At 38.6% G+C, this 13,783-nt stretch overlaps 1 protein-coding gene across 2 annotated transcripts in view; it reads right to left on the reverse strand.

The window, feature by feature from the left end:
- Nucleotides 1–13,783, reverse strand: part of VCL (vinculin) — a 94,666-nt gene that overhangs the window by 33,672 nt on the left and 47,211 nt on the right. For both annotated transcript variants that reach the window (XM_016224055.2, XM_016224054.2), the window contains exons 3-6: nt 8,757–8,907; nt 8,511–8,619; nt 6,546–6,668; nt 4,894–5,054 (exon numbers count right to left, since the gene is read on the reverse strand). In XM_016224055.2, the coding sequence (XP_016079541.1) occupies nt 4,894–5,054; nt 6,546–6,668; nt 8,511–8,619; nt 8,757–8,907 (544 nt within the window). The remainder of the gene's footprint in view (nt 1–4,893; nt 5,055–6,545; nt 6,669–8,510; nt 8,620–8,756; nt 8,908–13,783) is intronic.

Raw genomic sequence — 13,783 nt, forward strand, 5'->3', positions numbered from 1 at the left:
CTGTGGTCAAGCATACTGTGTGCCACAAAGTTTTTAGTTAAATCTTGTCATGTACATCTAAGTACCCAGGGTACAATCTGGACATGACACAGAAGAGAGGAAATACAGCACCTTCATTTGAGTACTCTCTGTAAAACCTCAAATTTGGGAAGAGAAAAGTCTCCACCCATCTCTTGTCTGGGTTTTTTGGTTCTTGGTTCTTTTTTTTTTAAGAGTGTGAAAAAGACCAGATCTAGTCATGCAGCTTTGGGGACAGCTGGCAGGGATCGGGTCCCCTCCCCCTATGGTCTCTTTTACTGTAAAACTCTTATGAGTTCATGTTTTAAATGAAAAACCACAGTGCCTTGGCACTTGCCCCCACATACCAAAAGGTGGAAGAACAACCTAAAAGAACTCCTTTTTACATGCATTCCCAGGAACTGAGACAGTCCTGAAATTTAATATCAAGTTAAACCTAAGTAACACAGAATAATACTGAGAACCACTGAGTTCCTTTTACAGACAATCAAGAGGAACTATGGTGGGAAAAGAAGGTCCTGCACTCACAGGCTCTTGAAATTTGTAAATATGAGACTAAGGACCCCCCTCTGTTTCACTGCCCAATCTACTCCCCCACTTTTTCCACAAACACCTCCTCATCCTACTCTTCCTATTCCATTCCACCCCTGACCATATTTCCACCCCCAAATCAAAGTTTTAACAAAAATGTTTCTGGAAAGAAGAGACTGGGCAATAGAACAAAATCTTACAAACTGCATTTAAGCGATGACAGAACGCTGTCTAGCCCTGAGACTTGAAGCAAGTTACCCTCCAGGGTTTCAGTTTCCCATCTCTAAGAATACCTTCCCAGCTCTAAAACTCTCTGCCACCTCTGAGCACACAATCATATGTACCAACTAGAGATCACTTGGATTAGAAGGGAAATATCAATTCCTTTAACATTTTGGGCTTTTCTCCTGTTTACAGAGAGGGGATAAAATATCATAAATGCCTGAATTAACTATTGATCTCAAACTCCAAGAGATAAATCTTTCGTTGTATTAGCTGCTGAAATAAAACACTAGAAGCCTCATAAAAAGCTCACAAGCAGCCTTATTTTTTCAAAAATGAAATAAAAATCAACCCTTAAATCCCAGTGGTCTGCAGTAAGGGCAAGCATTACAGAATTGCATGCTCTAACAAAGTTTCCTTCTTTGGTAGAGAAGAGTAATCTGTGCAAGACATCTGAGGCAGTCACACATTCAGCCACCACCAGCCTAGGCCCGCAGTGGGAGGACACCCACCACAGGAACTAATTCTGAGTAACAGTATCTAATGACTCAATGCACAGTAGGAGCACCCATGTGGGTTCAAAAATTCTTAGCAATAAAAGGCTTTTAAAATTTTTCTCACTTCCTCTTGATTCTCAGCATGCATCAAGCTGCAAGTAATGTAAATACAAAAAATAGAGAGATTGCTAAACTACAAGGGGCTGAATTAGAATTGTCTCATTCACAAATTCTTTTGTTTCATAATGTATCCCCCAAAAAAATGCTAAACTAATTTTTAATGATCACTTATAAGATGACTGTTGTCTAAAGAGGGAGAGGCTGGAAACAGCATGGCTCAGCGGTTGAGCATCAACCTGTGATCCAGGAGATTGCGGTTTGATTCGGGTCAGGGCACGGGCTTGGGCTGAGGGCTTGATCCCCAGCAGGAGACATGCAGGAGGCAGCCGATCAATGACTCTCTCATAATTGATGTTTCTATCTCTCTCTCCCTTCCTCTCTCTGAAATCAATAAAAATATATTTTAAAATAAAATAAAGAGGGAGAAATTTTTACTTTCAAAATAAAATGAAGTATTTTGCCCTGGCAGGTGTGGCTCAGTTGGCTGTGCATCGTCCCATGCACCATGAGGTCACCGGTTCAATTCCCAGTCAGGGCACATGCCCGGGTTGTGGGCTCGATCCCCAGTGGACAGCGTGCAGGAGGCAGCTGATCGATGTATCTCTCTGATCTATGTTTCTCTCTCTCTCCTCCTCTCCCTTTCTAAAATCAATAAAAATATATTTTTTAAAAATAAAAATAAAACGAAGTATTTAAAGTCAAGGTATTTTTAAGTTTGTAAATCTGCAGTTTGAATGTAGGCGTAGAGGTAAAACGATCAGCTATTGCATTGCCTCTTTAAAATCTTAACTTATTCAGCAAGATGCACTTTTACCAAAAATTTTTTCCACTTACTTTCTTCCCCCACTTTTCTAGAGGAACCATCACTTTCCAGGAGAAAGCTGCACCAATAGGGAAGCATGAAACAAGTATGTTAAGACAAAGTTAATTCTTTATTGGTAGGGGCGAGAGGAAGTAAGAGATGCCGCATGTATTAAACAGAGCGGGAAGCCAGAAGTCACAGACAGACACGAGGTCTGACTCACTCACTGCTTACAGTGGAGCCATGTAAGACGCATAATGCTACTAAGCCTGAAAAATAACCAAAACCCTCGTTACCGATTTCCATTTTCAAGGTAAAATTTCTTTTTCCTAAATGCTCTTGTAACTGATAAAAACGATTGCTCTTAGGGAGGGAGGGGAGGCGGGTGGATGGGAATGGGTTAGAGGTGAGATTTGCCATGTACGTTGTTTTACAGCATCCAGTTTTTGAACCAGGTAAATGTATAACAAAGACAAAAAGAAGTTAGAAATAAACATTTCTTGCTCATTCTGATGTCATTATGTACTTGAGCTTCTTTTGGCTGAACTAGTTTTATTTACTTTCCTTCACTCTGGTAGTTTTGCAGCATCCTAACAGTCTGGTTCCTTCCAGATCAGCATAAAACTGAGGCAGCTACAGACTGTACCCGGTGGGCACCAGGTCCGTGTCCCGTGTCCATCCCCCCAAGTGCCCGCTGCTCATCCTGAATGCCTCAAATGAACACTTATTTTTTTAAAAAAAATAGCTCTCAATGACACTCGCACAAAATAAAGCTCAGCAACACTTATTTATTAAATGATACATGACTCTTCCCCTCCGAAAATAAACATTAAGGCTGCGATGCCTGCTCCTCGCTTTTACTCTTTCTCAGCTGCTGGAAGCACAGGGGAGAGAATCGGGAGAGAGGCCCGGCGGGGGGGACACGAGGTCATGGAGAAAGATGGCTCACCGAAGCCACACAGCAGAGCATGCAGTGAGCCGTGGGCTGACGTGAGGATGAACTTGGGATACACCTTACATTTTCCCCTTTGGTTTTGAAGACTAGGGTTATGGTGAAGGACAGATGCCCCACCTAAACCCTCTGGCCTGTCCATTTTCATTATGGCTTAAAACAGCAATGACATGTCTCCAAAAGTAAAATTCCAGAGCCTGCAAAGGACACTGGTAGGAGAGGCCAATACAGAGATAACATCAGCTGGAAGTTTCCTAAGAGCAGGGTTCACAGGTAACATAGGGGTCACCCAGCTACCTAGGGAAACCTGCCCTTCGAATGAAGTCAGTGGGAATGACTAGGCCAGAACGGTTCTCAGGAGCCCGCTCAAAAAAATGAAAGCACTCGCTAAACACGGCAACCCTGATATCCCAGATAAACACCTTTTCTTTTGCTTTCCCCAAAGAAATAGCTCAAGATGAGCTTGAGTCGAACAGCCTGCCCAGCACAGCCTGGAGTCCCACATAAAGTCACAATCTGACGCATATCCGAGCACAGTGTTACACACCGGCACGCAGGACAAGGCATGGCACACAGCACAAAAACCTCAGACATGCTTTTGCTCTTTTAAGTGAAAAAAAACTAGAGGGCAACAGAAAGCTTACCTTCTAAACGTGACAAAAAAGGGTAAAACAAACAAGAAAACAAAAAAGATGCACAAAGAAGTCATAACAGGGAAGTGAAAGCTGTCAAGTATGCAAAAGCAAAATTAAGTAAAATTAAAAAGATTTTACCATACGGGTTTAAAATACAGTCTTAGAACTTGCTCAAGAACTCCGTGCTTCTATAAACAAATTCATAATTAAGACAGGCAGGCTAATTTCTTCTGCATATTTAGATTCACTTTCTAGGCAACAAGAGGGGGCTGGTGATTCGGGGCCCCAGCTTCGACCTTACCTTACAGGTGACCTAAAGGACAAAGAGCCCCACGGAGCACCAAATGCAAGTCATGCTACAAAATCCCCGCTTTAGTCTGCTACCAGCCTGCTAGGTGGCCCTGGAGACAACATCTGGGTCAGGCGTGGGTAAGCCTGACGCTGGAGACAGTGTGTTTCTTTCCCCTACTGCCTGCATCTTGGGCTCCTACAAGCAAAATGTAAACCCGAGTGTCTCTGTTCCCTCAAAATAGTCACTGGGCAGGGAGGAGCAGAGCAGAGCAGAGAGGTAGCAACACAAAACCACTGCTGCTGGGCTCTGGAGGGAATCCACCAACCCTTTCGAAGTCCAAGGAGAAATTCTAGACTGAGTTCTAAAGAGCAAAGGTGCCAAGAGCTTTTCCTCTGTAGATTTCCCTGGGTCAAAGGTTGGTTCAGGAAAAGTTTTCCATAAAATCCAGTCACAAATATAATAAGTCTCTTAGTTACCTAGCAACAACCGCCCACATAAAAGCAGGGCTTCCCACCCAGGGGCGCATACACCGCACCAGAATTCCTCCACCAGCCCAATCAGGGAGACTCCAGCCGGAAGGAAAAGCTACATGTCAGCCTTCAACCAACGTTCACCCCACATACGTATTTATTGTTCTATCTAGGAACAAAGGAAATTTGCAAAAGCAGCCAGTAATCCATGAAACAAAAGTGAAAAAGAAATGCTGTCACAATATCTGGGTAGTCCAATGCTACACATAGTTACGAGATAAAATGTGAGACGATCAAACCCCCAGGAGGGGAGAAATTGGGATTTTGCTGATTTCTCCTCCAAATAAAACTTACTTTGCTGGCCCAGGCATCTTCATCCCAAGAAGTGAGTTGTAACACACGAATGATCTCATTAATTTCAGCACTCATCTTTTCTACAGTAAAATTGCGATTTTTCAAAGCTTCTTCTATTCCTTGGTTTTTTGAGTTTTTAGTTGTTACAAATATCTTCATAGCTATAAAGATAAAAGATTAGAAACTAAGGTTGGAAATGAATTTTGCTGTATAACAACATTCACACAAAATGTTCCACTTCTTGAACACATGTTTTGGGCTTCTAAGGTCTTAAAAAAATATATGAAAACAAACACTTTTATTACTGCCAATAAAGTTCCAATATCAGCAACCTTCATTGCAATGAAAACTGAAGGCATAAGACATCACCACCACATGATCAGGGAACTAATTTAACATGCACATGCTGATGACCTACAATCACGAAACATGCAATATCCTCCTAAATCCATTAGCATCCCAGCCCTAACACTGTTCCCATCTAACACAAACCTAATGGAAAAACAGTCAGTTAAACTATAACTAGAGAATCCTATTGCCCCCAACCCAATGGAAGGTCCCAAAGTGTTCAGTTTATCTTCCAGGATTTCTCTCAACATGTAGCAGGGACTTTCTAATCCCCAAATGTGAAGGAGAAGAAATAATAATAATAATAATAATAATAATAATAATAATAATAATAATATGAAGCATTGAAGGAAAATAATTTCTTCCCATAAAATAATTAAAATTGTAAAACCAAAGACTAATCATCACTTTATGGAGTTACCCAGCTTAGAAAGAAATCCTCTTCCTAACAGCCTTTCTGCCACATCAAACAGTTGGCCTCAAAAACATATTTCCATGGAGATTTTAAGGTTCTAATTACAAATCTTTGTTTTCCAGTTCATAGAAGGGCTTCTGAACTCTAACACTCACATCTCCGTTTTAGCTACTGCTTGAAATGCCAAAGCAGGAAGGCAGCAAGTGGGATCATAGTGACATGCCTCATAAGATTTTAAAATAAAGCTGCCCTCTGAGAGTGAAACTAACTAACGCACAACTTGACTAAGATAACCATATAAACCATGAGGCGTCTGCTACATATTAGCTACTCGATAGGTGCAGCTCCCTTTCGGGAGTTTAGAGAACAGTCACCATGTTGCATTTCTGGGCCCTGCTCAATGGGAAGCTGGTCCCAGGCGGCATAGACCTTCTACAATGTAGAGAAAAGTTAAATATCTTTAATAAAATAAAATAAAACTATGTCAATGCAACACTGAAAAGGGCTCTGGGTTCACTTCCTTATCACACAGTGTTCTAAATATCCAATCCAGCTCCTTACTGTTTTTTCGTAATACAAATAAAGATGTCAAAATCCATACATCCAAGACTAGAGTTTCTAGAGGCGATTCCACCTCCAGAAAAAGAGCTAATTAGAGCTTCAGGAGAACAGAAAGGGCAGTTTCCAAAGAGCAAGAGAAGGAGAGCATGAGAGACGAATGCAGGTTCTTAGCCAATCGGCTGGGCCTGCGGGTGATGCCCAGTCCAGCAGGTCTCATTCTTACCCAGGAGGAAGGACATGCAACGAAGCAGCAAAAGTAAATGAACATCAGAGTTTAGAACACGCTCACATCAGTTCCCCCGTAAGATAAAGTATAGGCCGCAGATACCTGAAATGAGAACCGGCAGCAGCTCCTTCACGGTGTTCATGGAGTTCACCAGCATGACTCGGTGCTCCTGGTGAGTGAGCTCCTGCTGCCTCTCGTCAATCATCTTGGCCATCTTAGTCATCCCTGGGCCACACGGAGGGAGTTGTGCAGGGTGAGTAGTGAAACGACCCAGGGCCTAAGTCCATTGTCATTTACTATGAAATCCCGCTTACTTAAACAACAGACACTATCACTGAACTCTAGCGTTTATGATAGAGAATTTTTTAGGATAGTTCTAACTTAATGCAACTTTATTCTTTTCATTAAAAGTGGTTTATTAAATGTGAACCCTAAATGTAACATAATTTTCACGTTTGATGTAAATACATTCACAAATATAAACAGACATTCAAGTGAATAAATACATATTTGTGAAAAATAAATTCACTAGTTTGCCTGGCTACCATGTGCACGGGTTTTAAGCCATGTACCTGGCCACTGTCCCTATGTATGTCAGAATCTCCTGTGAGCCTGGTACTGAGAATCTAGTGGCTGAAAAAAATCTTAAGAATTACAGTAATGTGTTTTGTTTTCATCTTTATGTTTTCCAATTTGTCCAAAATAAGAATGTACTACTTTTATAATTAGAAACAGATAGAAATATTATAAAACTAATTATAGTGATGACAGCGTTTGAAAGCATCTAGTGCTTTGGAATCAGCCTGCTAGCACTTTCTGTTTACTCCATGTATTAATCGAAGGTTATGTGACTCTCTAAGCTTTGATTTTTCAAGCTGCTCTTAAGATTTCTTAAGTAGTTTCACAGCTTATTAAGGGGTAACAAAGGAAGACGGGAAAAGGTGGGGTAGCCCCTTCTCCATCCATGGTAGCTCTGTTTCTGTCTTTTATATGTTGGAATTCAGCATAAGATTTCATTTGAAGAAATAAAACTTTTTTCCAGTGCTATGAGAACGTTTAAAGAGAACTGCTCTTAAGCCACCTCCCGGTGATCTTCAATGATGGCTCAGAGAAAATTTTAACTGCCATAAGCTTACAGAATGACTGCACCAGAACCTCATGAAAATACTATTAGTTAAAAATCATTCTACAGCCCTGGCCAGTGTGGCTCAGTTGGGTGGGCATCGTCCCGCGCATTGAAAGGTTGCTGGTTCAATTCCCAGTCAGGGCACATGTCTGGGTTGCAGGCAGAAGCAGCCGATCCATGTTTCACTCTCACACCGATGCTTCTCTCTATCCCTCTACCTTCCTCTCTCTCTAAAAATCAATTTTAAAAATCATTTTACATAAAACAAAAGAGTTTTATAGGGTAGTATGTGATCTTTAATACTGACAAGTTAAACACCTGATGTGTCCTGTCACTGGTCTCATTCATACTCTAAGAACCTTCAAGTTCATGTCTATAACATCAAAAGCTGGTATCTGTTCATGCATTTTGAATATTCAATTCTCAGATGACTAAACAATCATTTCAAAATGAGATTTAGCCACAGTAGCTCTTCTCTTCTTCTACATCTGATTATATTACGCAGCCTTGGGCTAGGGCATGAATCCATAATAGTAGGCGGGCTAATTAGCAAGCTAAGAGGTCATAAAGAGCTGCAGGCCAGCTGGCAGACAGTGAAGGAATGCTGTATAGTGTGGAATGGAGAGGTCAGGGTTCAGGGTGGCCTTAAGCATTACAGTCACAGAAAAGTATTTCCTACATTCTCCAGCAACATTTTCAATGTCTTGTTTAGTTCATTAGACAGGGCCAGGATTTGTAGAAAGCAGATTCAGCTTTCAGAGACAATAATATCTCCTCAGTAGAAGCACAGCATTAGCCCCACCAACAGAGTGGAGACACCTAAAAGCCCAGTGCATCATTACCTATCTCCTGCAAAAAAAAAAGGGTGGAGTACCTTTTTCTCTTGATCAAACATGGACAATCCATAAAAAATGTTAGTATAAAAATTGGATATAACTAACCTGGTCCAAGGTTCTTTGTGTAAGTGACCAAATCTTCCATAGTTTCTACCACCTCTGCCACTGTAAGATATTCCAAAATTCCTTTGCAAACTCTAATAATTTTACGAACCTGGAAATATATTTCAGAGTAGTCAACTGAGTGAAAAATAAGTAGAAAACAATGGTAATTCAGATGTGTAGCTATTCAACATTCTCTCGTGCTAAACAATCATCAGTCCTCCATCATTATCTTTGAGGACTGCCTACCTCAGCCTCATCGAAGGTGAGCAGCAAGTCTGATGTGCCGGAGAGGATGCCCCTTGACCCATCAATTAGATAATCTCGAGCAGGCACTGAGTAAGGGTCTGACTGAAGCATCTGGGCTGCCTGGACAAGCTTGGTGCAAGCATTTTCAACCCTGTGAAAAGGAACAGGGAGTTAGCTCACTGGCAAAACAAAGCAGAAGAATATCACATGCAAACCCAAAGAATGTAAATGGATATAAATTCGCATGTTTTTCCACCTGGAAAACAGCCAAGACCAATTTACAATAGAAGTTTTTAGCTTGTATTTACATTAAATGCGACACAATCATTCATTCATTATTCACTGTACTAAGTAAACCCTTGTTCTTCGATACTTCCTGGCAACAAAAAATGATGAGAAATGTTTTGGACTGTTTACTTCAGGTTGCTACATCTCTGTATCTTCTTTGTTTCCTTACTGCTCACCTATACCCAATGCCATTAAAAAACACTACATCACAAACTGAAATCCTTGGCAACGGTTTCAGATTTAGTGTCTAAAAAAGTTCCACAGCACTGTGTTAAATTTAATAATCAGAAAAGCAAAGGAATAGGAGAAAACACAAAGTAAAATTATGCAGTAATGCATAAATTTCCCATTCATCTAGCTATATGCGTTTGTTTGACAAATCCATTGGGCTTTTTGAAAACAGCTCTAAAACACTGTGTTGTTAATTAAAATGCCATTGATATTAATGTCAGTTAATAAATGCCAGTTATTAATAGCTTAATATTAACATAGTTTAATAACATAGATGATCTGATCAGCCAAATGTAGGGTTTTTAGGTGGAAGGGGTTCATTTGCAAGAGAAACCCAAAATGCATAAACCAAGTATTCTCCTTGACCCTCTTGTACTACTAAAATGTATTCATTCATCCATTCATTCACCCATCCATTCAGAGTTGAAAAGGACCTGATAGATCATCTCTTCTAATCTCATATCTAATAAGCCCATTATGTTATCATTTTATAACCTAAAAAGATAAGGAACTAATCTCTTAAAGTTAAAATATTTAGTCAAAATTATACACTCTTACTTGAAAACAGGAAATGTGACATGCAAATAAAATCCCACTCACAGGGTTGTTTTGAGGATCAAATGAAATAATGTAAAATGCCACAAGTATAAAATAATAAATTAAACCAACACAGGAATTTCAACTACATAAAAAGCACTGGGCTATGAACACTATAGGTATGCATCTTAAAGGTGCAAAACACGCTATTCTAACTCTCAAGATGCTTACTTTACTAAGCTAAGTCACAAACATTATAGCCTGAGGCAGTATGTAATAAAGATCAGTGAACTGATGTGGCTTTTGATCACTCTTTTTCATTTTTATATTAAAATTTATATGTAATTTTAAATTACATAACAGGTATGTTCATAGATAGACACAAACATATACACATATATAAAAATAAAAGGGCATACAGTGAAAAATCTTCCCTTCACTAATCTCCTATGCATTCAAATTCCATCTATTTGCAACCAATACTGTGAGTTTTCTCTGTATTCTTCAAAAAGGGATACTTTATGCATACAGAAACAAAAATATAGGCTTCCACCTTTCTTTACACAAACAGTATCATACTACATGTATTCTCTGCAGTGGACATGTTCTAATAAAAATACATTCTTTTATACAGCTACATAACTAGCTCATAATTTATTATCCTGCTGCAATGAATCACTTTGAACACATATCATTTTTACATGAATAGATCTGTAGTATACAGTCTGGAAATAGAATCACTAAGTCAAAAGTATGGACATTTTAGTTTTGACAAATACCATATGCTATCCACAGAAGTTATTCATTTACATTCCAACCACTGTGGATTAGAGTACCCATTTCCTCACAGTTTCAATAACTCAGTATGTAATCAAAACTTATGTGTCTTCACCAATATGATAGACCAAAATTGGATCTTAATATAGTTTTTTAATTGAGGTGAAATTCACAAACATATAATTAGTCATTTTAAAGGAAACAATTCAGTGGCATTTAGTGTTTCACAATGTTGAGCAACCACCACTTCTCTCATGTCAAAACTTTTCCATTATCTCAGAAAAACAATCTGTACCCTTTAAGTCAACAATTTTCAACTGGTATGCTGTGGCGCACTGGTGTGCTACAAGAATTTTTAAAACATGCAATACCTGACTGTTTAGTCAGGGACACTGACCAATTTTCCTTAATTGTCATATAAAAACAAATGACAACAGCCAACACAACCACTGTCCAGTGTGAATGAATCAAAATTATATCTATTTTTTCAGTCAGATCTGCAAAAATAAAATATTTTTATTTGGTGTGCTGCAGAATTTTAGTAATTAATTTATGTGTGCCATGAGATGAAAAATGTTACAAATCACTGCATTAAGTAATAAAGGTAAGAATTACAACAGACTTCTCTTTGGAAACAATGCAAGCCAGAAGACACTAGAGCAAAGTACTCAAAAAAAAAAAATCTGCCAACCTAAAAATCTATACCCAAAGAAAATATATTTCAAAGATTAAGGTGAAAATAAAGACTTTTTCAGATTATGAAAGCTGAAAGAATTCATTACCAGCAGACTTGACCTATAAGAAATGTTAAAGGACGTCCTTCAAGAAGAAAAATTATACCAGATGGACATTTGGATTTACCAGGGGTGGGGGGGGGGGGGGGGGGGAATGAAGAGCACAAAATGGTAACTATGTAGGTAAACAGAAAAATACTTTTTTTCCTTACTATTTAAATATCTTTAAAAGATAATTGACTGAAGCAAGAACTTTTTAAAAAATAAAGTTTAAAAAAGTAAATTTGGTTTGGCAGCCTAGTTAGACAATGAAGATTGGCTTTGCCAATGATTGTGGCAGATGTTTTCCATAAATTAAATGAGCTAAATTTACATGAAAACATATTTAAGACATGTATATAATATACAATATGTCAAAAAACATATGCTTTGCAACTAAACTTATGGTTTTAAAATGTTTAAGTGAAAACTTTAAAGTATTCAAGAGAAGTATTTCACAAGTCCTATAAGAATAGCTAACTGCTCATTAAAGGCCACTGGTTGAAGAGCACTTACCTGTTGCTTCAAGGTTTTTTACAGCCATTCCCTCTAACTGAAACACCTCTCTCTCCCCCCTCTTTTGTTGACTAACTCCTACTTGTTCTCTTAGACTCCACTTTTAAATGCCTCTTACTTGAGGAAACTATCCCAAATCTGAGTACCTCTCCTATGTGCTCTCATGAGACATATCACAGCCTCTCAGTTTAATTTTCTCTATCTCCCACAAGACTAAGTTCAGCAGGGCAAGGACCTTGTCTACCTTGTTCATTAATGTATTCACACACTAGAATGCCTGACACATAATAAATGCTCAATAAATATTTAAATAAATGAATGAATTTTCAACAAGTATGGGCAATCATGAAATCACCTGGCCCATAGAAAACATTAACTTTAAAAAGTCACAAGCTTGATTTTATTTCCAGGTAACATGAACCTTGATGAAATGATAGCAAACATAAGCATCATGGAATGCAACTCTTGTACCGCACCCATTTGCAAGGATCCAGTTACTACATAAGTGTTTCAAATTTGGGGGGAAAAAACAAAAAAATAAATAGTCATCATGGAGAAAGGAAACAACAGAAAAAGATGAAATGGAAAAGCTTTGCAGGAATCAATTTGATTCTCTCCTAATGGTTCCCTTGTGTGGTAAAATGATAGGGCCAAAACAGACACTGCCCCATTTTTTTCCTACAATAAGACATCTGATCTGTACATTAAAATTTAATGTCATCTATAAAAGCCAAACAAATCCCACCATGACTAACCAGTAGTCAGAAACAGGAAGGAGTCTGTGTTGTCTGCGGAAAATGAGATTTTATTTAAACATTCAAGCTGCCTGGCTTCTTAAAGTGATATTCTACTTTTTAATACAAGTCTGAATTTTTTAAAAAGCATTTTAGAGAATGACAGTATGGCTAAGATCTGTTTCCTAAGTAATTATATATCTTACTACATAGTAATATTGATACTTTAAATCAATCAACTAGCACAAGTTAAGGCTTCCCTCTGCCTTTGAGTCTTCAACCTAAGTTAACAGAAAATTCTTATGGTTTAGATCAATGGACCAATGACAGCCTCATGGGACTGGAAATATGTTCACTCATAATCCACTAATACATTCTTTCCAGAATTACATGATATAACTTGATATAATTTAAGAAATGTAGAAGTTTTTCAAATTCAGTTTCATGTGACTTCAATTATCACTAATCAAGAAACTTAAGCTTATGCTGAATTTTTTATTTAGAAAAATAAGAGGAAAATAAATCCAGAGATATAAGGATTGACTGCTACAAGTCACTTTTAAACATTCTCTAGACTGCATCCAGAAGTGAGTTACTAACCTTAAATTCCTTCAGTTTAATCCTTTTGTATATTGTTCATCTAACATACTAAGCCATACTGCATGCTGTATGAATCCTAGAAATAGCCTTCTTTTAAGTCCCTAGATCTAAGGGGTTACCATCTTGGTAGGCGGAGATATACATGTAAAGAAATAAGCATTAGTATTTAGAAGTATATCCAGCCCGTCTGGAGGAACATAAAAGATCAGGAAAGATTAGGAAAGTTGCTATGAAGAAGGTGAATGAAGCCAGCATTGTTCCTGCCCTCAGAAGCTCAGACCTACTCATAAACATGATTCTCTTCCAGTTATTTTTCCAATGGAATAATATTCCCTCCCTCCCCTTCTTCACCCCCCTCCCTCTCTCTCTCTCCACACACACACACACACATACACACACACACACACACACACACACGTCCTTTCTGTTAAAAATAACACACACGTTAGTAAAGGTTTTGGCTTAATGAAGGAGGGCAGTCTACTATCACAATGTACAGGTAATTCACCCTGAAGTCAAACTATCTCAGTCTGCTGCTGTAAAAATCAGTCATCCTATCCCAGCTCACTGA

Source organism: Miniopterus natalensis, chromosome 14 (assembly GCF_054644295.1).
Source record: "Miniopterus natalensis isolate mMinNat1 chromosome 14, mMinNat1.hap1, whole genome shotgun sequence".
NCBI lineage: Eukaryota > Metazoa > Chordata > Mammalia > Chiroptera > Miniopteridae > Miniopterus > Miniopterus natalensis.